General features: G+C 38.1%; 1 protein-coding gene across 1 annotated transcript; it reads right to left on the bottom strand.

Annotated features, from left to right (window-relative positions):
• Positions 1-11,508: 11,508 nt before the first annotated feature.
• LOC107798668 (DNA repair protein UVH3) lies at positions 11,509-21,944 on the bottom strand. The gene is given in 16 exon segments (XM_016621684.2): positions 11,509-12,363; positions 13,059-13,586; positions 13,844-13,928; positions 14,016-14,152; positions 14,247-14,523; positions 14,726-14,811; positions 15,181-15,375; positions 17,259-18,634; positions 18,637-18,920; positions 19,020-19,204; positions 19,660-19,713; positions 19,831-19,908; positions 20,434-20,551; positions 20,683-20,852; positions 21,351-21,601; positions 21,699-21,944. Coding segments are annotated over 16 exon segments (4,608 nt in total). The 5' UTR covers positions 21,787-21,944; the 3' UTR covers positions 11,509-11,667.
• Positions 21,945-22,732: the final 788 nt, after the last annotated feature.

The raw sequence follows: 22,732 nt of genomic DNA, 5'->3' as shown, positions 1-22,732 counted from the left end.
AACTAAACACCCTCTCAATAGAATGAGAAATAATACAAATAAGATTATCATAATATCAATGAAAGCCTTAATTAACATCAAACCTCAATTTAGGATCAAGACAGTGTTCAAATTAATTTCCATATCTCACATTGGGAGATTTTTATTATCGATATACCATTGTCCACAATACCAGTACCATTATTCACCATACCAATACCACTATTCACAATACCATTATTCACAAAACTAGTACCACCGCACTCTTAGCACGGAGTTCGATCACGACCCGATCGGCTAGACTATCTCAGTAGAGACATCAACCACAATTTCTCTCAATATCAATACCACCATCTTTAACACGGAGTCCGATCACGACCCGATCAGCTAGGCTATCCATTAGGGACATCGACCACAATCACAATTTCAATTATAATTTCTAGCACAATTACCACCATGTGTGCGGCATGGTGTCCGATCATGACCCGACCGGCTAGGCTGTCTTATTTGAGACATCAACCTTTTTATATCAATCATCGCATTTCATATTACTTTCACATCTTTTCATTTCATTGGCACTAATGGCCATAATTATAAGGTTATTCTTGGCACGTTGGCCATATTCAGTATTTCATGCTCACCTTATCAATTTCAAATATCATTATCATCATCAACAACAAATACAACTCAAATCAATGTGTGTAGTACACATGTGAGCAATTTAGAGTCTAAGGCACATAGAGATATTTCATAAAATTTGGCATAATAGCCTTCATTTGAACTTGACTTAAAGTCGAAACATTATTAATGCACTGCCCGTATTTTAACACATCCTCAATTGGTAAAATAACATGAATAAAACATTTAGAATGCTTGTTGAATATATATCTTTCAACCCAATATTACTCGGAATGGTCAGTCTCATAATGAATCACTCGGGACTTACATAATTTACATGAATATCGTGGGATTCAATTCTAAGAGAAAGGTTTAGCCAACATACCTCACTTGAGCTTCCTTACACTCTAAATGTTCTGGAATTCTTAGCAACTTCAATCTATTGTAGAAATATAACAGATTGAATCAAAATTAGGAAGATGATCATGGTTCGAGCTCATTTGAGCATTTTATCAAACACTAAGTGTGCATTAAGGTTCCAAGGTCCTTTTATGGAGAATTTCATCATCTCACAACCCAATCTTTACCATTTTTATCTCAATAATTTTCCTACACACTTTGATAACACATGCATGTAAAATAAACAACTCTCATGCCCAAATATTATCTTGTTAGTTACCCATTTTCAGAAAAATTCAAAATTAGGGTTTAGGGTGTAGAATCTTACCTCTAGGATGAAGACCTAGTGAGCTTCCCTTCTTAATCTTCCGTGAATATATCCACATGGACCCCATATAAATAATGACGCCAAATTTTCAATGCAAATACCACTGCTGCAAGTTCTAAATCATGTGTTGGATAGTTCTTTTCATGATTCTTGAGTTGCCTAGAAGCATACGCTATCACCTTCCCATGTTGCATTAATACACACCCAAGCCCGATTCTTGAAGCATCACAATATACCACAAATCCATCTATACCCTCTAGTAGAGTCAACACTGGTGTCGTAGTCAATCTTGCTTTCAATTCCTGGAAACTCTTTTCACAAGCATCTGACCATTGGAACTTAATTGCTTCTGCGTCAATTTAGTCAATGGAGAGGCAAGAGTAGTAAACCACTCCACAAACTTTCTGTAATATCCAGCTAAGCCTAAGAAACTGCGAATCTCTGTTGGAGTTGTAGGCCTTGGCCAATTCTTCACAGTTGCAATTTTCTGAGGATCAACCTTAATTCCTTCATTATAGACAACATGACCCAAGAATATGACCGACTCGAGCCAAAATTCATATTTTGACAACTTTGCATATAATTTGTGTTGATGCGGGGTTTGCAGAACTACCCTGAGATGGTCAGCATGGTCCTCCTGACTTCGTAAATATACAAGAATATCATCAATGAACACTATCACAAAGGAGTCGAGTAATGGCTAAAAACGCGATTCATAAGATTCATGAAGGCTGCTGGGGCATTTGTTAGCCCAAAAGACATCACCAGAAATTCAAAATGCCCATACCTGGTCCTAAAAGCTATTTTCAAAATATCCCGCTCCTTGATCTCCAATTGGTGATACCCGAATCTTAAATCAATTTTGGAGAAGTACCTAGCACCTTGGAATTGGTCAAACAAGTCATATATCCTTGGCAGTGGGTACTTATTTTTAACTGTTACCTTATTAAGCTGCCGATAGTCAATACATATTCTCAGTGACCCTTCTTTCTTCCTTACAAAAAGGACCGGTGCGCCCCAAGGCGATACACTCGGCTGGATGAAACCCTTTTCTAACAAATCTCTTAATTGTTCCTTTAGCTCCTTCAATTCTACCGGTGCCATTCTGTAGGGTGGAATAGATATAGGATGTGTGTCTGATATCACATCAATCCCAAAATCAATCTCCCTGTCTGGTGGGATCCCAGGGAGTTCATCCGGAAAGACTTTCGGAAATTCATTCACAACAGGCACAGACTCAAGTGTAGGTGCCTCAGCATCGGTGTCCGTAACCCGGACCAAATGGTAAATACATCCCCTGTTGATCATTTTTGTGGCCTTTAGGTAAGAAATAAACCTACCCTTCGGCACTACAACATCACCCTTCCACTCAATAATTGGCTCATTTGGAAATTCGAACCTAACAGTTCTGGTTCGGTAATCAAGCTTGGCAAAACAAGAATAAAGCCAATCCATCCCCATTATCACATCAAAATCGACCATTATCAATTCAATAAGATCGGCCACGGTGTCCCGACCACGCAACGTAACAACACAATCCCTATAAACCCGCGTGGCTAAAAAAGACTCACCAACCAGAGTAGATACAGAGAACGGCTCATAAAGCTGTTCTGGTTCTATCACAAATTTCATAGCAACATAAGGTGTGAGATATGACAAAGTGGAACCGGGATCAATAAGAGCATATACTTCATGAGATTGGGCAGTCAATATACCTGTGACAACATCTGGAGAAGCCTCTGAATTCTGGCGACCCCTCATAGCATAGAAACAGCCGGATCCTCCCGAACTCTGTGCTCCACCCCTAGATGCACCACGCCCTGTGGGTGTTGGAGTGCCTCGAGCTAGAGGAGGTGTTGTGGATGTAGTAGCTACAGAAATGGCTAGTTGTGCCATGCCCCTGCCTGCACCCTGGCGGGACGAACGACAATCCCTCTGAATGTGACCCCTCAATCCGCATCCGTAGCATATGGGTAAGTCCATATAGCATATTCCTAGGTGCATCTTTCCACACCTAGGGCATGGGGGCTTCCTCTGCTGCTGGAATCTACCACCATGACGACCATGCTGATTGGATCCCCTGTTGCCCCGACTGGGCCTGAAACGGCTCCACTGTTGTTGCTGACTAGGCCCTGATGGCAGTGCACTAGCCGAAAACTGAGCAAAGGACTGTGATGGCCCTGACGACCTTCCTCTGAATGTTGACTTGCCACCACCTGAAGAACCACCAAAGTTGCTCGTAGACCGGGCCTTATTACTACCCTCTCGCTCTATTCTGTTCCTTAATTTGCGGGTCTTTGTGGCTTGAGCAAATGCCACCATCTTTCCATAGTTCATATCAGAATTCAAGGCTGTTGTAGTAGCCTCATTAATTACCAAGGGACTAAGGCCCTGTACAAATCGGCAAACTCTAGCCTTCATAGTGGGCAGCATGTAAATAGAATATTTAGATAGGTACGCGAATCTCATATGGTAATCCCACACACTCAGTCTACCTTGCCTCAAGTTCTCAAACTCAGCAGCACGGGCTGCCTTAGTCTCGGCAGGAAAGAAATAATCAATGAAGGCATTGGCAAACTCACTCCACCTCGCCGGAGATCTCCCTTCTTCATGGGACTCCTCCCATAGTTCAAACCAAGAATATGCCATCTCCTTCAGGCGGTAGGAGGCCAATTCCACTGCCTCTATTTCAGTAGCACGCATAACTCTGAGAGTCTTGTGCATCTCATCAATGAAATCCTGGGGATCTTCCTCTGGGTTAGTACCCGTGAACACTGGAGGATCCAACTGGAGAAACCTGTTCACCCTAGAACCAGTAGAATCCCCTGACTGACTGGAAGAAGTGGGTGCATTATTTGACCTTTGGGTCTGGGAAGCCACTATTTGAGCCAACATCTGTATGGCTCCCCTAAGATCAACATCAGAAACACCAAAATCGGAAGTTGGAACTGGAGGTGGAACTGGTATATCAGTTGGAGGAACTGTTGCACCTTCAGAAGGTGTAGGAACATATGCGGTCTGATTAGTTGTAGTAGAGTCAGGCAGTGTAGTAACTGGAGGAATATTCTCACTCCTCGGGTGCTCACCCGCATCATCAATTATACGATCAACTGTCACTCCTGGGGTGACATTGGCTCTTTGGCCAGTTCTTGCCTTCTTCTTAGGTTCCATGTACTAAAAATTAGAGCAACTCAGGAGTTAAAGGAGGAACAATCTTACAACAAGCTTTATCGCATGATCAAGAACATGAAAGAATGGTATTATTCCTAAATGCCCATGTAGCATCCTAATTATAGATGTGATCGACAACACACAGATAATAAGGACTCTACTAGACACGGCTCCGAGACATCCTAAGACACTTTAAAACCTTAGGCTCTGATACCAAGTTTGTCAAGCCCGAAAAACCGATGAGCGTGACCGGCGCTCAACCAAGTGAAACCGACCGAGCAAGCCTGTTAGATTTCATTCTATCCAAACTCATCCATGAATAGAGATAATACATATTATCATTAATTAGACGAAAATGTGTTCATGTCTACGATACCAATTCATTTCCAATAGTTTCATCATTTTTAAAGTCTCAAATGGACAAGTAATACATCCACAACATAACATAGTTTGTCTTTTCCCAGCACCAATACACAACCCACATTATGTTTACGGAGCCTTTATAAATAAAGAAGAGTACAATGATAATACCAGTAACAAGGCCCCGGCTATACCTCAAACCAAATACACAAAGAACAAAAGATACATGCCCCCGGGATGAAGTGGGGCTCACCAAATCAGCTGGGAAGAAAGTGCACTGCTATCACTGATCAATATCTTCTGCTGTGGAACCACCTGCATCCATTGAAAGATGCAGTGCCCCCGGCAAAAGGGACATTAGTACTGTCGAATAGCACTAGTATGTATAACTAAACACCCACTCAATAGAATGAGAAATAATACAAATAAGATTATCATAATATCAATGAAAGCCTTAATTAACATCAAACCTCAATTTAGGATCAAGACAGTGTTCAAATTAATTTCCACATCTCACATTGGGAGATTTTTATTGTCGATATACCATTTTCCACAATACCAGTACCATTATTCACCATATCAATACCACTATTCACAATACCATTATTCACAAAACCAGTACCACCGCACTCTTAGCACCGAGTTCGATCACGACCCGATCGGCTAGACTATCTCAGTAGAGACATCAACCACAATTTCTCTCAATATCAATACCACCATCTTTAACACGGAGTCCGATCACAACCCGATCGGCTAGGCTATCCATTAGGGACATCGACCACAATCACAATTTCAATTACAATTTCCAGCACAATCACCACCATGTGTGCGGCATGGTGTCCGATCACGACCCGACCGGCTAGGCTGTCTTATTTGAGATATCAACCTTTTTATATCAATCATCGCATTTCATATTACTTTCACATCTTTTCATTTCACTGGCACTAATGGCCATAATTATAAGGTCATTCTTGGCATGTTGGCCATATTCAGTATTTCATGCTCACCTTATCAATTTCAAATATCATTATCATCATCAACAACAAATACAACTCAAATCAAGGTGTGTAGTACACATGTGAGCAATTTAGAGTCTAAGGCACATAGAGATATTTCACAAAATTTGGCATAATAGCCTTCATTTGAACTTGACTTAAAGTCGAAACATTATTAATGCACTGCCCATATTTTAACACATCCTCAATTAGTAACATAACATGAATAAAGCATTTAGAATGCTTGTTGAATATATATCTTTCAACCCAATCTTACTCGGAATGGCCAGTCTCATAATGAATCACTCGGGACTTAAATAATTTACATGAATATCGTGGGATTCAATTCTAAGAGAAGAGTTTAGCCAACATACCTCACTTGAGCTTTCTTACACTCTAAATATTCCGGAATTCTTAGCAACTTCAATCTATTGTAAAAATATAACAAACTGAATCAAAATTAGGAAGATGATCATGGTTCGAGCTCATTTGAGCATTTTATCAAACACTAAGTGTGCATTAAGGTTCCAAGGTCCTTTTATGGAGAATTCCATCATCCCACAACCCAATCTTTACCATTTTTAGCTCAACAATCTTCCTATATCCTTTGATAACACATGCATGTAAAATAAACAACTCTCATGCCCAAAATTTATCTTGCTAGTTACCTATTTTCAGAAAATTTTAAAATTAGGGTTTAGGGTGTAGAATCTTACCTCTAGAATGAAGACCTAGTGAGCTTCCCTTCTTAATCTTCCAAAACTTGAGCAAGAATTGAAGAAAAATTATTGAAGAACACCTTCTCACTCTAGAATATCAGATTATGTCTCAAAAATGACCCAAAGAGTGTATTTAACGAAATAGGGTCGGGTTTTAAAAACCCAAAAATGAAGCTCCGGAACAAGGTATGCGATCGCATATGCGATCGGATAACCGATATGCTGATCGCATATCGGTCGCATAATTGGTTACAAAATAGCCAAAAGAACTGTCTGAGTATACGGTCACTATGCGGTCCGTATAACTGTTATGTGGTCGCATAATGCATCGCATAACAGTTATGTGGTCGCATAGTCGACCGCATAGTTGCTTCTAACTGACCCAATTAACTGCCTCACTATGCGGTAATTATGCGGTCCGCAGAGTGGTTCTGCGGTCGCATAATGGACCACAGAAATGCACTTTTTCGCCAAAAATTTTTCTTTACTTTCCGGTGCATTGTTCAACCCAAAAAGTCTGAGCCGCTGCTCGCAAGCTCGCAGCAAAGAATTTCTACAATCCTCAAACACGTAAGCCTAGTCTGGCACCATGAAATATTATTTTCTTTGCAAATTTTACTGGGCTTTACACTTAAGTACTTCAAAAATTTTCGGGGTATTACACCACCCCACAAGGTGATCTTTGAATTCATCAACAAGTGTGTGTTGCCAAGGCAGGAAAGGAGGCATATTGTAAATTATATGGACTTGGTCTTGATATAGTGTATGGACAGTGGGAGGCAGATAAACTGGCCTGGGTTCATCATTCAGCTTTTGGACAGAGTTGTCAATGGCTCCAAAGCCCATGCCATTCCTTATGGTTTCATCCTCACTTCTGTTCTTGCTCATTATAAGGTGCCATTGAATAAGGCGGAGATGGCCACAAGCAAAGACCATTTTGGGATCAATACTCTTCTTGCTTGTGATTATGAGATCCATGTCAACCCCAATGAACCTGGTTCATCGAAAAGGACACATGAAAACAGTAAGGTCAGAGCCCTAGTGCAAGAGAGTGGGGCAAAGGATGCTGAGATTGCAAGGCTGAAGACTCGTTTGGCTGAGGTTGAATCTGAGAGGGATGTTCTCATAGTTGAGCTTACAAAGGAAAGGGAGAAGAATTAGGGAATTCGTCACGATATGTTGAATCTTCTCTAAGCCAAAACCCTAGCCCCTAGTTCTTCCAAGCCTTAGTTGCCTAAAAATTTAGTGACCCAGATTCGGGACTTTTTCTTTTTTGTTGCTCATGCTTTAAATGTTTTTGTTTCATTTTGTGGATTGTGGAAGAGCCGTACTTTTTATCAATGAAATTTGTTGCTCTTGTTCTTATGCACTGTCTCTATTTCCTTGATAGTTTGAATTCTTAGTTGATTACTGATGATTGATCCATGAATGCATTTGCAGTTGCCCCAGTGGCCATGAGTAATTTTTATAAAATCTGGGACTCACACATCTTTTTGCAACTTTTTGATGATGCCAAAAGGGGGAAGATGTGCTCTGAACATGTGATATTTATAACCTAAATGACCCTGGTTCTTTATGATAAGTGCTTAATACTCTAATATGTGTCAATATTGGATTAAGTTGAAACAGGCCTAAGCTTATGGACGCACAAAGTTTGTCATCATCAAAAAGGGGAAATTTGTTGGCCCAAGAAAGAGAATAGTTTTGAAGATTGACAAAGGAACTCTGATATGAACCAGGTCCATCACTGGCAGACATAGACACCGGTAGAGTCAAGGCACGTGAGGTGAACATGTAGGAGATAAGCGTATTCTGGTAGAATGAGATATCTCCTGATCGAAAAGATTGCAAAAACAATAAGGAGAAGGACTCCTTATTCAGTAAGAACAATATCTAAGATAAGGAAGGATTTAGGAGTTGAGTTTAACTAGAACTCTTCCACCAAGGAAGAGTAGCATTAGGATTCTAGTTAATTCTCTATCTACTAACTCATATATATTGCAGAATGTTCTTATTGTACAGTAATGCACAAAAGCAGAAGTTAAGCAAGAATTGAGAGCAAAATAGCGAGGCAATTTTGCAAGCAGTTCGAGTGATATTTGAGTGTGCGAATCTGACGCTACTTGAACCAGCTAGAAAAACCAGTTCAACTGTTGTCTTTTAGTCTAGTTATTTGTAGTAGGTGGTTTTAACTTGTACCTTTTCAGCTTTATCTAGAAGCATCTGTAATAGGTACGTTGTGTTTCAAGTTAGAGTTAACTTGAAGTTTGTCGCAAATAGCTAGAGGCTAGTTTGCTACAAAGGGTTAGAGGTAATCCTAGGTTTACAAAAGAGTTTTTGTAAATGTTGTTTTGGCTCACTGATTTAGTAAAGAGTTTTGGAAAAATTCTACTGGGAAGTAGTTCGTGGTTTTTTCACCTTTTGAGCCAGGTGTTTTCCACGTAAAAATCTTTGTGTTCTTTATTTTTTGTACTTATTATTCCGCAAAAGTAGTAGTTGGAACACATAGAAGAACCAGATCCTTCTATAATCTGTGCATGCGAAAAATTGGACACCACACAAATCAGCCCCTCTTGTGTGGTATTTACGTATAAAACACCACTAATATAGCAGAGAAGTGATTAAAAGATCTCAACATTGCCTGAATGGAATCCTGATCAGTCCCAAGTAGATCATCAGCAAAGCATATACGAACCAAGTCAATTACTACTATTTTTACCAGATTGCATATTAATAATTTATTATAAAGTCTTTTGCACTAGAGAAACAGGGGGAAAATTTTTTTACTATACCAATATACTTTAATTACTCAAGGCAAAATACTTATTGAACAATCAGTCTAAGCTTACAATAGAGTTTTATGTGCACTCGTTTTGTAAAATAAAATAAAATCGTAGTGTTACACAATCAGTGTAGTTTTTTTAAAAAAGAAAAATTGCATTTATGTAACTTACACCTTGCATGTATAATGTTAGAAAGCTAGAATCTTTCATGCTACATTATTTAAAATCGAATGTATTTAATATATAGATTTAATTAATTAGTACACCCACCAACCTAGTGCTGATAAGTTTATCACCAAGCCCCTTTGACCTCAGGTCCTGATCAGTTGCACGTGCTTCGCCACTACATATATGATGATTAAGTTGTATTTCGCAAGTAATAATCTTTTTTCTGCATCCAAAACATTGTCGAATGGCTTCCATAATTCGGTTTGCGGTATCTAATTTTCATGCTTGAGGAGTTTTTGCACCATCCAAAGTGCGATGAATATTATAATTCTGCACAATATTTTGTCCCTGGTAAGTAAGAGTGTTCATGGTTCGGTTTAGATCGATTTTTCCCTAAAAAGAAACCAAATCAAGTAAGTCGGTTCTTCAAATATTTGAACCAAACCAAACCAATTAAATCGATTAAAAAATCGATTCGATTTTTGTCGGTTTTTCGATTTTTTCCGTTATTTATCGGTTTTTTCCCTTAAATATGAGACATACACTACCAAACATATATGTCGCATACTACATTTTCAACGTAACATTACCAAATCAATTGTTTTTTGAGAAATCTATCATTTACCAAGATGTATTAATGATAATTGAATAAAATAGTGATGAATAATTTAATTACTAAATTAAAAATTGATTATTTTTAACAAAAAATAAATTCTTGTATTTAGCAAAAGAAAACTACCATTCAAACTAGAATGTAAAAGTAAAGAATTAGATTATTATAATAGCAAAGAACTAGACTAAAAATACAAACGACTAATTGTTCCATAAAATTTTAAAAACTTTATATAAAAATATACATATATATATAGGTGTAAATAATAATTTAAATAGCTACTTCTATAGTCGGTTTGGTTCGATTTTTTCTGTTATTTATTTATTTAAACCAAAATCAAACCAACTTTGATCGGTTTTTAAAATTCAAAACCAAAACCAAACCAAACCTAAAAAATATCAGTTTTTTTGATCAATTTAATTCGATTTTCGGTTTGGTTCGATTTTTTGGATTTTTATGAACTCCCCTAATTGTAAGGGTTATCCTCAATACTGTACCCACCACATTACACCAGAACAGAGAAAAATTACTTACGCGCACCAAGTATTTTGCACCAGATCAAAAAATTTAACTTTAAAAATATATACTAAAGTGAATACAAATCACTTACTGATACGTAAGTGATAGCTTTCTGTAAAAAACAAAAACAAAATACATCTTGCATTCATTCGTTTATATAAAACTCTAGGATTGGTTAAGTTGATTTTTCCGCAGACAAGTGGTGGAGTGGAGCATTCGTCCCACCAACAACACCCTCAAACCTCCTCAAAATACAATAGAAAACCTTACACCAAAAAGTAACTACTGTCCTGCCTTAATTACATCTAGTTCGAATCAACTAAGTACATGAATTCTAACTATCATTTTGAATTCAAGTGGTTAGAATTCATGTACTTAGTTGATTCGAACTATCATTTTACAACAGGAAACTACCTTTCATCAAATAAATCTCAGAACTGCAAAAGAAAACAGAACTACAAAATTCTTCAAGTTTTTTGTTTCCAAGTAGAGTTTGGTTGATCGATGCATGTCCCAACATAAGCCTTCGTTTTTTATAGCTTTTCATGTAGGGTGACCACTTGGAACAGGTCCTCATCACGGTTCTGTCACTATAACCAACGCAATTGACTAATATGTTACCCTATGAGAAAAACTAACCCCCTCAATTCTTTAGTTCTTCTTACTCCCAGGGTTAGCGGAAGAAGTTATTGATGTTCTAGCTATTCAGAAGAAAATATCGGCCAATGTCCTAATAGCCCAAGTTATTCAGCGGCAGACCACAAAACGCATGTATATGGACACTTTGTTTGTTACTCATGAATCCATGTTAGCTCATCACTAAGCAGTACGCACAGGGGCAAGCTCGCAAACTTAATTGTTGCAAGAAGGATGGAGTTAATAATTAATTCGCTTATACAAAAATTATACAAGGTGGGAAGTCCCACGGGTCACAGGCATTTAATGCGAAACGTTTAATAGGAACATGCTAAGCTACTTCATATACAAGGATTACCCTACAGCAGCACGGACACCGTCAGCTATTCTTCTTCCGCTTCCTCAAATTTGGCATTGCATGAAGAAACACCGAACCAAGAACATAATCATTGTCCTCCGTATTTTCTTGGTACGATGATACCTTGTGACAAGTACTATTAGTCGCGTTGTCTAAATCTTGCTCGTTTTCAGATGCACCTATCCTTGCATCACATTGCTTCTTACTTGTTTTCGCTGAGGGGCTAGAAAGAAACTGGTTTGAAGCAGTACCACAAATCTCATCTCCCAAAAGCTGAGAGGAATTATTAATATCAGAACACTCAACTGATAGGATAGGACTAGACGCATTTATCTCATGCTCCATAGCTCCATCATCTTCCTCTGAGCAAAACCCACCCCCCATTTTAAGGTACTCATTAGACAAAAGATTCCCAGGAACAGGATCGTCCATTTCACCAAAACTTGGCTGAACAGCGGATTCCATCTCTGCCCCACCCGTGTCGACATCAGCACTTGTTTCAGGGTTTGACAGTCCTTCTGGACAGTAATCATTACTTACATCATTCTCAGTCATGTTGCTAGAATCATCAGGACAACGCTCAGCTATGCCCACATCTGCTCCTGATTCTCTCCTTTCCAACTTGTCAGTAATAGAATCTCCATCATCTTTGTCAACTTTATCAGAGTCATCATCTCTTCCCTCACTGTAATTTACTATTTTCCGATGACGCTCTGACTGAAATTTCAATTAGAACGAAGCGGAGAGAATATTAAAAGTCATGAACTGGAGGTCTCAAGTAAAACACAACAGAAACTGACATTTTCCCTTGAACCATGAATATGTACAAAGTGAAAAGTAATGAGTCATTTAGTTTAGAAGTATGTGGATATTGTTTCAAAATTCGTGCATATACTAGCAATGACACCTGAAGAGATTTTTGAAATTGCAAATTATCGAGATAGCAAAATGAAGCAAGAATTTAAGACAACAGGCAATCAAACCACCATCATCAACAATTTTCACATGCAATATGAACCATGAGTAATTTTTCATACATCACATGTAACAAAACATTATAATTTTTAAACACCATAAATATAGGATTTGCAGAAGCAGAATATCATAAACATAAAGCTAGGACTTGCAGAAGCAGCTTGGAAACTATTGACATGAGAGGATGGAATAATTCAGCTCTAATTCTTTCTGGAATTCTCAGAAACATAGGAATTCAGTACAGGTTAGAGAAACAGTAAACAAGGCAAAGGTGACTTGACATTAGCACCAGCGCAATGAGTATCTTCCCTATACTATCTCAATATATAGCATCTCAATGAGCTCTGGAAAGACAGTGTTAATGTTTTTCAATTTCGCTAAAAGGTGCAGTCATGAAGAGTTAAAATACAATTAGTGTTGCAAGAAAAAGGACTTACTCTTCTTGCTTGCTTTGGCTTTTCAAGCTTCTCAATTTGTGATTGTTGCTCTATATCATTATCTTTTTCCCCCTCAGAGCTTGTTTTGAAGGATCTGGAACAGGATTTCTTACTTGCCTTCCCCGCAGATCGAGCTGTTTTCCTTCCTCCTCCTATACCACCACTTGATTTCTTATTGGTGTTTTGCTTGCTTCCTGATCCCTCTGGTGGCTCCAAATGTTCAGGCTGCAAATGCTCTCCTTTCCTTTTTCTTGACTGCTTTCCAACTGATCTTTTTGTTTTAGTCTCCTCATAATCAGCACCAGCAGACTCTAGTCCCATCAAAGGATCCTCTATCTTTTCCTCCTCCACATTATTAAATTTTAATTCTCTTTTTTTAAAGGTGCCAGGAGCATCTTGTACACTTGCATCCATTAAATTCATGGAGTTGTTTCCTGTCATATGTTTAACAGCCTTTTTTATCCTCTTGCTACGAATTTTTGCAAATCTCTCATTGAAAGTGTAGAAGGCTTCCAGTCGAAGTTGTGTCTACATCAAGTAAACAAAGGAACATTGAGAGAAAAGTTCTGCATCAGCTTCCTCTTTTTCCAATCAGACAAATTAACACAAAATGAAAAAACATTAAGTGCAGAGCACATAAGAAAGAATAGAAGTGAACTCATGTTTGTATTATCATAGAAGTCATTCCTTTATATCAAGAGAGACATGCCAATTAACGTGCTTAGTGTACATCCATTTGCTTTTAAATTTTGGTGACAGGTAGGGGAAGCTGAAAAAGGATCAACCTCATGTTTGTTATACTCTTTCAGAACCGGTACTAGCAATTCATCTGCTTTCTGGCTGCTCCAACCGAATTTCTCCCAACAAACTCTGCAACAAACAAATGTTCATTTAGAGTCATATATAAATCTCAAATCCTCACTAGACCATTAGAAGAAAAAATCAAATACAACTCACTTGCGAAGCACAGAAACATCAGGCTTCCCCCATGCAAAAGGCTCTGTTGACTTGTCAACCCGTGGAGAAGCATATGCTGAAATCACAGCATCACTCGGAAACGAGGAAGGAATATGCCAGTTTTTACTAATATTTCTCTGTGAACACAGTGCCAATATAAAGAAAGAGTAAGATCATGCTTTTCCAATCAAATAGACAACAGATTTGAAGCAAAAGGACACAATGTTTTACATGTTTATTCATGAAAATCTGCTTCAACTTTTGAACTCTATCCTCAGACTTGACATTTTCATCAGACGCGGAATTGCCTTCCACATTGCTGCTTGAGCAACTCATATCAGGATCACCAACTTCACTCCCTCTCTTCCTAGTGCTGGAACTTGCCTGTGCATCAAGCCCCCCAAGAATGGACGGATCTGGCGATTCCACCCACTCCCGAAATTTCTGAAGACCGTCTTCCTCAGGAAATGCATTTAGAACTTCAATGGCATTAACAATACCAATCCCACTGCACCATGGCAAAAAAAATGGATCAGGACTTCTGCATATCTCAGACAAAGCAAAGTTGCTCCACATATAAGAACTGTAGTATCTATAGTTCCCTGATGAGAATATGCAAACAAGACTAATTGCTGTAGTAAAAAAGAGAGGCAGATACACCTGTTAGCAGGATACGGCACTCTGTAAAAGAGCCACAAAAGCAGGCTTACCTCACTCCTTCAGTATAATCGCTCCCAAGGAATAATGCCGTACGAATTAATTTTTCTCTATCCAACCCAAGCTCATTCTCCACATCCTATAAACAGCAGATATGTCATCAACTACAGGCACTATAAATGAAAGGAAACTACAATACTCTGTCAGAAATGAGACATTGACCCCGCAGTGTACCACCAACCTCAAAACCTTTTTTTTCCTTTCCCTCTTTATTTTTTCTTTTTCTTTCTTTTGTTTTGGGGGGGGGGGGGGAGGGGGTTGATAGTGATCACAAAAAGAAAAACAATAGCTCTTACTACAAGCATCATTTAACCATTGCAGTGGAGGTAAACAAAGTTTTTGATTATTAATTTGAAAAACCTAAAAAGGTGTAGTTGTAGAAACCTAGCTTGCAGAAAGACAAACTTAACGAAAAGAAGAGTATCCAGGACACGGTGAATTGATGAACCTTCATAAAGTATGTCTCCACATATTTGCGATCATCAAATATGTTCTTGTACACATTTCGAGCACCAAACAAGAACGCATCAGAGTCATCAGTAACCACACCATCAACAAGATTTGTAAGCTCCATGTAAGCACACTGAGCTTCAGCTTCCATTGGAGCTATTATATATGGCAAGCCAAACATTTGAAGCAACTCCTGACATAGAGAAAGATGCAAATGAGATGAATAGAACTAACAGTAATACTGTATCACCATGAAACATCATGAAACATCAGAGAAAAGGAATCAAGGACATGCACCCAAGGGTGTGACCCAGTGGTTAATGAAGTGGTTTGAGAACCATGAAGTCTCATGTTCAAATCCCAGTGGAGACAAAAAACACTAAGTGAATTCTTCTCATCTGTCCACGCCTTGGTGGATAGAGCTACCTGGTACCTGTTGTTGGTGGGAGGTAACAGGTATCTCGTGGAATTAGTCGAAGTGCGCGCAACCTAGCTCGGACACCACGGTTATTTAAAAATAAAGACATAAAGAACGAAGATGACTTCGGATTAGTAAGTGGAATAGGAAATAGAAGGGGCAAAAGGGTTAAAAGAGTTTGTACAAAGATACATCTATCACATAAGCCTAAGCCCCTAAGCATGCAGGTTTCTAATTTTGTAAAGTTCACAAGGTCACTAAGAAAAAAACAATCACGCATATTGGGATGTCAAGTTAATAAACTAACCAGGATACACCAATTGATTATGTGATTTAAATAAGATGAGATACTCCAATACAAAGCATGATCTTAGTCTAGAAAAATTACAGCTAAAAGCATAGGCGGACCCAGGATTTCAAGGCGTCGGGGGCACCACTAATGCCAATACTAGCTACCGAGTTTTTAGCATTGAACTCATTGTATTTTTAGAATTATGGTTTCAAATTTAATATTTGTTCAAATGTTAGTGAGTTTGAAATATATATTACTGCTATGCTAAAAGTAATGGGTTCGTTATTGCCGAAGCGCTAGATCCGGTCATGTTCGTGTCAATCATTTGCTACGAAAGATTAGTGGAGTGTGATTGGAATCAAAGTAACCAACTTTAAATTAAACTTTTGTCGAGCGTTTCTCCTCGTTGTGCCGGCTAGTCTAATAGTGTTTTGTCTAGGACTGCTAGCGGTTTTTGTTGTGTTTCACACTTTTTTTTTGGCCTTTCCATTTATTTGCCGTCTTTTACGATGCTGATACTATTTTTCTGGTTACTGTTGTTGTTACGGATCTATTGTCTTTGAGCCGAGGGTTTCCCGGAAACAGCCTCTCTATCCCTCCGGAGTAAGGGTAAGGTCTGCGTACACTCTACCCTCCTAAGACCCCACTAGTGGAATTCTACTGGGTTGTTGTTATTGTTGTTGCTATGAACCAGTATATGGAAGTGCCAATTCAATTTCTTGAGAGTTTTGCAGTAGAAGAAAAAGTATCTTAGGGGCTAGGGTAACTGGGCAAAGGTTTATGTTTTTAATTGTGAGGAATTGGGTTTTGAGATTTTGAGGGATGGACTTTAAACGAGAAATGGGAAATGAATGTAAGAAGTACTCACAAAATAAAAAAGTCGCTACAGTTATTACACATGGAAAAATGGGAAATGAATGTAAGAAGTCAAATAAGCAAATTGCTGCAGTAAAGATTCAAACCTGGGTCACGAAGAACACATGGAATTTTTAGGCAACCCACTCAACCAGTGCCCCCAGCAATTATTTGTTGATGAGGGTGCATGTAAATTATACTATAAGAGTTTTTAAGGAATAAACACCCACACAAAGAATTTTTCCCAAAGTTATAGGGTGTCAATAGCGTCGAGACAGAACATGCTGTACGGCATGGCAATAACAAAATTAAACTGGGGTCACTGAGAATCAACTTGTAATCACACGCACACCAGCAAATTGAGAGAAACCAGATAAAACGCCAAGAAACACCTCAACAAGGATCCCTACTCCCTAGTGCGCGAACAACTTCCAACTACTAAAATTTGATATTTGGAAATAAATTAGGCCTAAAGTTGCATCAGAAAAAATAAATATCATCTAAAACCTACCTGGCACTCTGCAAACATTTCAGAGCTTACAGACTCTGCATTACGCTCAAGCTTTCTCTGCTCATCTCCTAGTTTTTCACGCTCTTTATCCAACACATGCATCTCCTCCTCCAAACTAGTCATCATAACCTTTTGATCTTCTTTGCTACCTGCAGAATCCAAATTGCCAAAGAGATCCTTCCCTTCCAATAATGGGTCATCACAAGTACCTTCATCATCTAGTTTTTGTGCACTATTTGTATCACTTATGAAACCCTCCGTGAAAGCTTTGGCGAGTTCTGTGGACTCATGTGTATAATGATGTGAGGCAGCTCCAGATTCATATTGTTGAGCATCAGAGGTTCTTGCATTGGGCAATTCGTTAAATCTTGCTTGTTCTATAGAAGTAACATCTGGCGCACTTTTTGTGTTACTCGAAACTTCAACAGTGGTATCAGCTATCTTCTTCCTAATCATGCTAACCTCTGACCCATCAAGAGGAGCAGTCGGTCCCATACGTATATCACAATGCAAATTTCTGTCAGCTTGATCGGTTGCTTCTTCAATCTGCATATTTCTATAACCAGAATTAGCTTGAAATTGTTCCCCTAACTGGTTTCCCAAACAGTTATTACCCTCCGCAATATCCGTCTCATGTACAGTATCATGCAAGTGCGCAGTCTGAATTTCAGATGGTAATTCTTTCTGTTGAAGAATTTCATACGACTTTGGACAATTGTTATCTTGACCATCAGATCCAATAATTATACCCTGAGTAACCATTTGAACAGCTTCTTCAGACATCTCATTCTCATGAGATTTATCTATGCACCTATGATCTCTCAAATCCTCAAGACTCCTCCTTACTGCTTCCTGATAATTCGCTTCTTCTTCCAAAGCACCTTTAGAAGCAATTCTTGAATCAAATGGAAATAAGGAAGGCTCCTTGCAAATATCTACACATTCTTCTTCCCATTCTACTTCAACCTCATCATCTATGCCATCTTTCTCCAGTGTAGCCTGGCTTTCCCCTTGAGAGTTATTGCTTAGCAAGTCATATTTCTCTTCAATCACTCCTTCCTCCCACTCAACATCCGAAGCAGAATCCAGAGACTGCTTTTTTGAGAGGGAATGATCAATAGAAAATTCCATCGCTGGATCACCTGCCACTAAATGTGCAAATATATCATCATCATCATTGGCACAATCATGTGCAAAATTATCTTCAAAAGATATCTGAATTGAAGTCCCGCTTTTCAACTCAGACTCTTCACTTTTGTTGTTTGAACAAACCTTCCCATCATTATCTGGATTGGATGAGTTCAGCTGCGGAATTGTATCAGATACATTTCCAGGGGAATGTACAGCAGTGTCACTGACAGTAGGCACATCACTACATCTTTGTCCTCAATCTCTTTAATCATATCTAAATTTCTCTGTAAATCTCGAGTCATGCGAACACCCATGGCTCTCAGTCTGCTGACTCGAAGATGACCCCTCTCATCCAGATACGTCTCCACGTCATCATTAAATGCACTTCCAGGTTCAGTCACGATTGATTCTAGCACACTAGATTTCCTTGTTGCAGCATCACTTGCAGCCGCAGAATTTGGCAAACTATTTTCTGTTTGTACTTCACTTGGCTTCTTTCTGGTGTGATCTTCCCCAGCAGACGCAAGGACACTAATAAATACCAACATGCAATTTTTTTTAGTAGGAGATGATGATTTAAGCAAGAGAGGAAAAAGAATCACAAGAAAAAACCAAATGACTGTTACTTACTCTTTGTCCCCAGTAAACGATGAGGAGAAAATAAATTCCCTATTTGCTTCAGAAGCAATCCTTTTAGTCCGCACACCACCTATTCCCCTTCCAGCAGCAGATTTCTGCACTTCATCTATCTCGCGTCGGAAAGCAACAGTTTTCAGATAAGCTTGTATTTGCAGTTCTGAGAACTTTTCAGGAACCTGAGAGATGCATCTACAGAATTAGACTGAAAAAAATAGAAAATGTACGCGCAGGGACACGTATTGAATTCTTAACCTTGCAAACACAAGTAACATAATTGAATAATATAACACAGGGAAAGTTATAAGCAGTTCTAAAAACGACTCAAGAAAATGTTTGAAGATGTACTAACTAAACCATCAACCTGGCAAATACACTTTTTAATGATAGATACATCATTTAAAAGACATCACCATGAAGATCCGTCTAATCTAACTCACAAAGAAGGACCAGCATTGAAGATTAAGATATTGTGTTGCAAACATGAAAGCAGTGCACAAACTATAAATAACGTACTTTAAGCTACAAAAGAGATATACATATTTAAGAAGACACAGAGCTCTGAAAACCCAAAAAGCAATTGCAGAAAGACAAATCATTGTGTTCTGATGTGCAAGCAGGCTTAATGATGTACCTTCTTGACCTTCTGATACTTTTGTCTGTTCTCTGCCATCAATCTCTCCCTCATCTGGCACAAGTTATTGATCAAACAAAGAGAGAAACTTCTACATCCAGAGTTTCTTTGTCTCCTTTTGAGGGAGCATTAACTGGATACTGCTTCCATATGTAAAAGAAACACCTTTACCTGACCAAGAAGATCAAGCTGCATCGATGGAGGTAAAGCAGCTAAAACAGAAGGATCAACTTTTCCTTGCATTGCTGGCTGCACATTGCATAAAGAGTTTGGCGGCATGGTTAGTAAGAGACAAAAATCTATTCATACTCGTCAAGAGATATCACAATTCACAAGCATCACAATTAGATGGAGGTAATTAAGTCCACGGATTGAAATTGTGATAGAAAAAGTCCACATACTTGCATCTAATAGAACAGCAAATAACAATTAGAATTTCCTTCCAAACAATGGAAGGACCAAACTAGACAAAGACTTCTTTACTCATTAATGCACTTCAAGAAAAGCAGATACGTGCATGCAAAAGAAGTTTAATTATTCCTTAAGCCATAAGGAAAAGCATACTCTTAATGCAAATATTATTCAGATTCCCAGCAGCAGAATCATCAACAGATCTGATACATGTTACCTTTATTGCACACAACTAAAAGGTGCACTGGGACCAAGAACGTCACAATCATTTTACTACTCAAATGAATTGGTCACTAGCATCATGCACAATCTGAATTTGACATGTGAAAATGAAAATAAAATCAAAAAGCAGTTGATGCTAACCAGTATCATCTCTTCGTCTTCATCGGTGTTATCATTTTCAGCAGGATTCCCAGCACAAGATGTTGATGCATCATCAGCAAAATTCCAGTCTTCCTCTGCTTGAATAGAAGCTGCCAACCTTAATTAACTTGTCAAACTGAGTGTGAGAATCTTTTATGTCCACATTCAAGTAGAAAACGGCAACATCCTACAAATGTATAACATATCCAAAAAACAAAGAAGATCATACAACTGACTACTATAACTTACATCTCATCCAGTGCTTCCTTATCATAGTTCTCTGCAGCCAAGCCATTTCCTTCGGCCTCGTTCTTCACAGTTCCAGTTGCTTCTGAGCTAACCTTTTTACCCTTTGCATCATTCTGCTTCCTCTGGTTCTCCAGATCCCCAGCCAGCTCTTTCAGCCTCATTGCCTTAAGCTGCAAGTAGAGATGATGAAATAATTCAGCATCATGCGTATTGTCAAATTCTTACCACACTATGACGATGATGATAAGTTGAATGCACTCTAAGTTAGATAAAAGACGTCCAATTTAAAGAAAAAAAGGTAAATCGAGGAAATAGTGGTTTTATCAACAGCCTGGCACGTAAACCAAACACGTTCTCTCATCTGCTTGCATGGTTATCCACGACAGCATTGATGAAAAGCACTAACGTCACCAAGAATAGACAACAAACATATTGTTCAATAACCATCTCATGATCAAACATATAAGAAAGAAGAAATCTTTATTTAGTTAGGTTTGTAACATGCTCCCAATCCCTTGAAAAACAGTGTGCTGGTAACTATAACACCTATACCATAAAGAAGTGTGTGGTGTCTTATCTAAAAACTTAACCAATTTTAAGAATGTTACAGTAATATATAATATATTCTAGGTCCGCAACACATAACTCTAAATAATTGATAGACTAACATGATTAAGGAGCAATTTTTCAGCAGTTTTTCTAATCTTGGCCTGAGCATTTTCCCGCTGGCGGCGACGCGCGATCACCGTTCTACGCTTGAGGGCAGGTGTGCCACCGTCAAATACAAATACTGGCTTGGTCCGAAGGTAGAGTAACTTGCAAATTCGACGGAAAAATCCCAAAATATGAGCATTCCGCACCATCTCCCCCTTTTCATCTCGCATTGCTTTCATAAATTGTATAATCCATATACTCGCATCTGATAAATAAAAAATTTCCACACAGTAATCAGTATAAATATGATCAGTGAGTGTTGTATATATAATTAGGGTTAGGGTTAAAAGAACTGAGGTTACCGATTGCTAGTTTTTTTCCCGCGAGGGTTTCGACGGAGACGCGGCGACCCACGGGGGCCAGGAGATCCCAGAGACCTTGAACACCCATTTCAGTTTGTCCACTAAACTGTCAAAAGATTTTGCGTAGAATTTTGAAGTATTGCCGCCAAGTCGATACAAATTGGTTGTAAAATGGAACGGGAAGTCGGTTGGTCGTTGCAGGGGCAAATTGGGTAGCCTGGTCTTTTTCCAGAATGAATTATAAGCGGGATACATGACACGGTAAAGACACGATATTGCCAGAAAGGGAAAATCTTTATATTTATATATATATATATATATATATATATATATATATATATATATATATATATATATATATATGTATGTATGTATGTATGTATGTACTTTTTCGATTATCAAATATAAATAGTTTATGGAGCGAACTAAAAGTGATAATATTACTTGTAAGTAACCATGTAATTTCGTTTTACACATACTATGCTCTTACACCAAATTTAATAAGCATTGTGTATTTTGTATATATTTTTATCGTTAAACATGATTAAATAAGTATGTATTATCATCTCAATCTATTACTCCTAGAACTTAGTTTTTTTCCCTTCCTTTTCTATCTATTCTAGTACTTAGTTATAATAAGTTCAAGAGTAAAATTTTGTGTAAACATCACTTAATTATAATGAACTAATACAATTTTGTGCAAATATTATGTGTGTAGTTTTTTCTCATTTATTTTATCAGGCATTTGTTACTATCTATGGACATAAAATTACAATGCCTATAGAATACTTCTTGATTTTTTTTCAAAGATCCTACTAAAAAAGAGGTGTTCCGTTATATTACTTCTCAAGCTATGTAAATAGTATTCTATGTGTTTCAATTTATGTGAACTCATTTGAACACGAAGTTTAAGAAAAAAAGAAGATTTTTGAATTTATAATATAAAATGAGGCATATATAATTTGTATGGTTACAAACCATTGAAATTTTTAAATATAAAAATGGATCATTTTTTTTGACACAAATTTAAAAGT

This window comes from Nicotiana tabacum, chromosome 17, assembly GCF_000715075.1.
Source record: "Nicotiana tabacum cultivar K326 chromosome 17, ASM71507v2, whole genome shotgun sequence".
In the NCBI taxonomy this organism is placed as follows: Eukaryota; Viridiplantae; Streptophyta; class Magnoliopsida; order Solanales; family Solanaceae; genus Nicotiana; species Nicotiana tabacum.
This window is presented reverse-complemented; position numbering and strand designations above follow the sequence as displayed.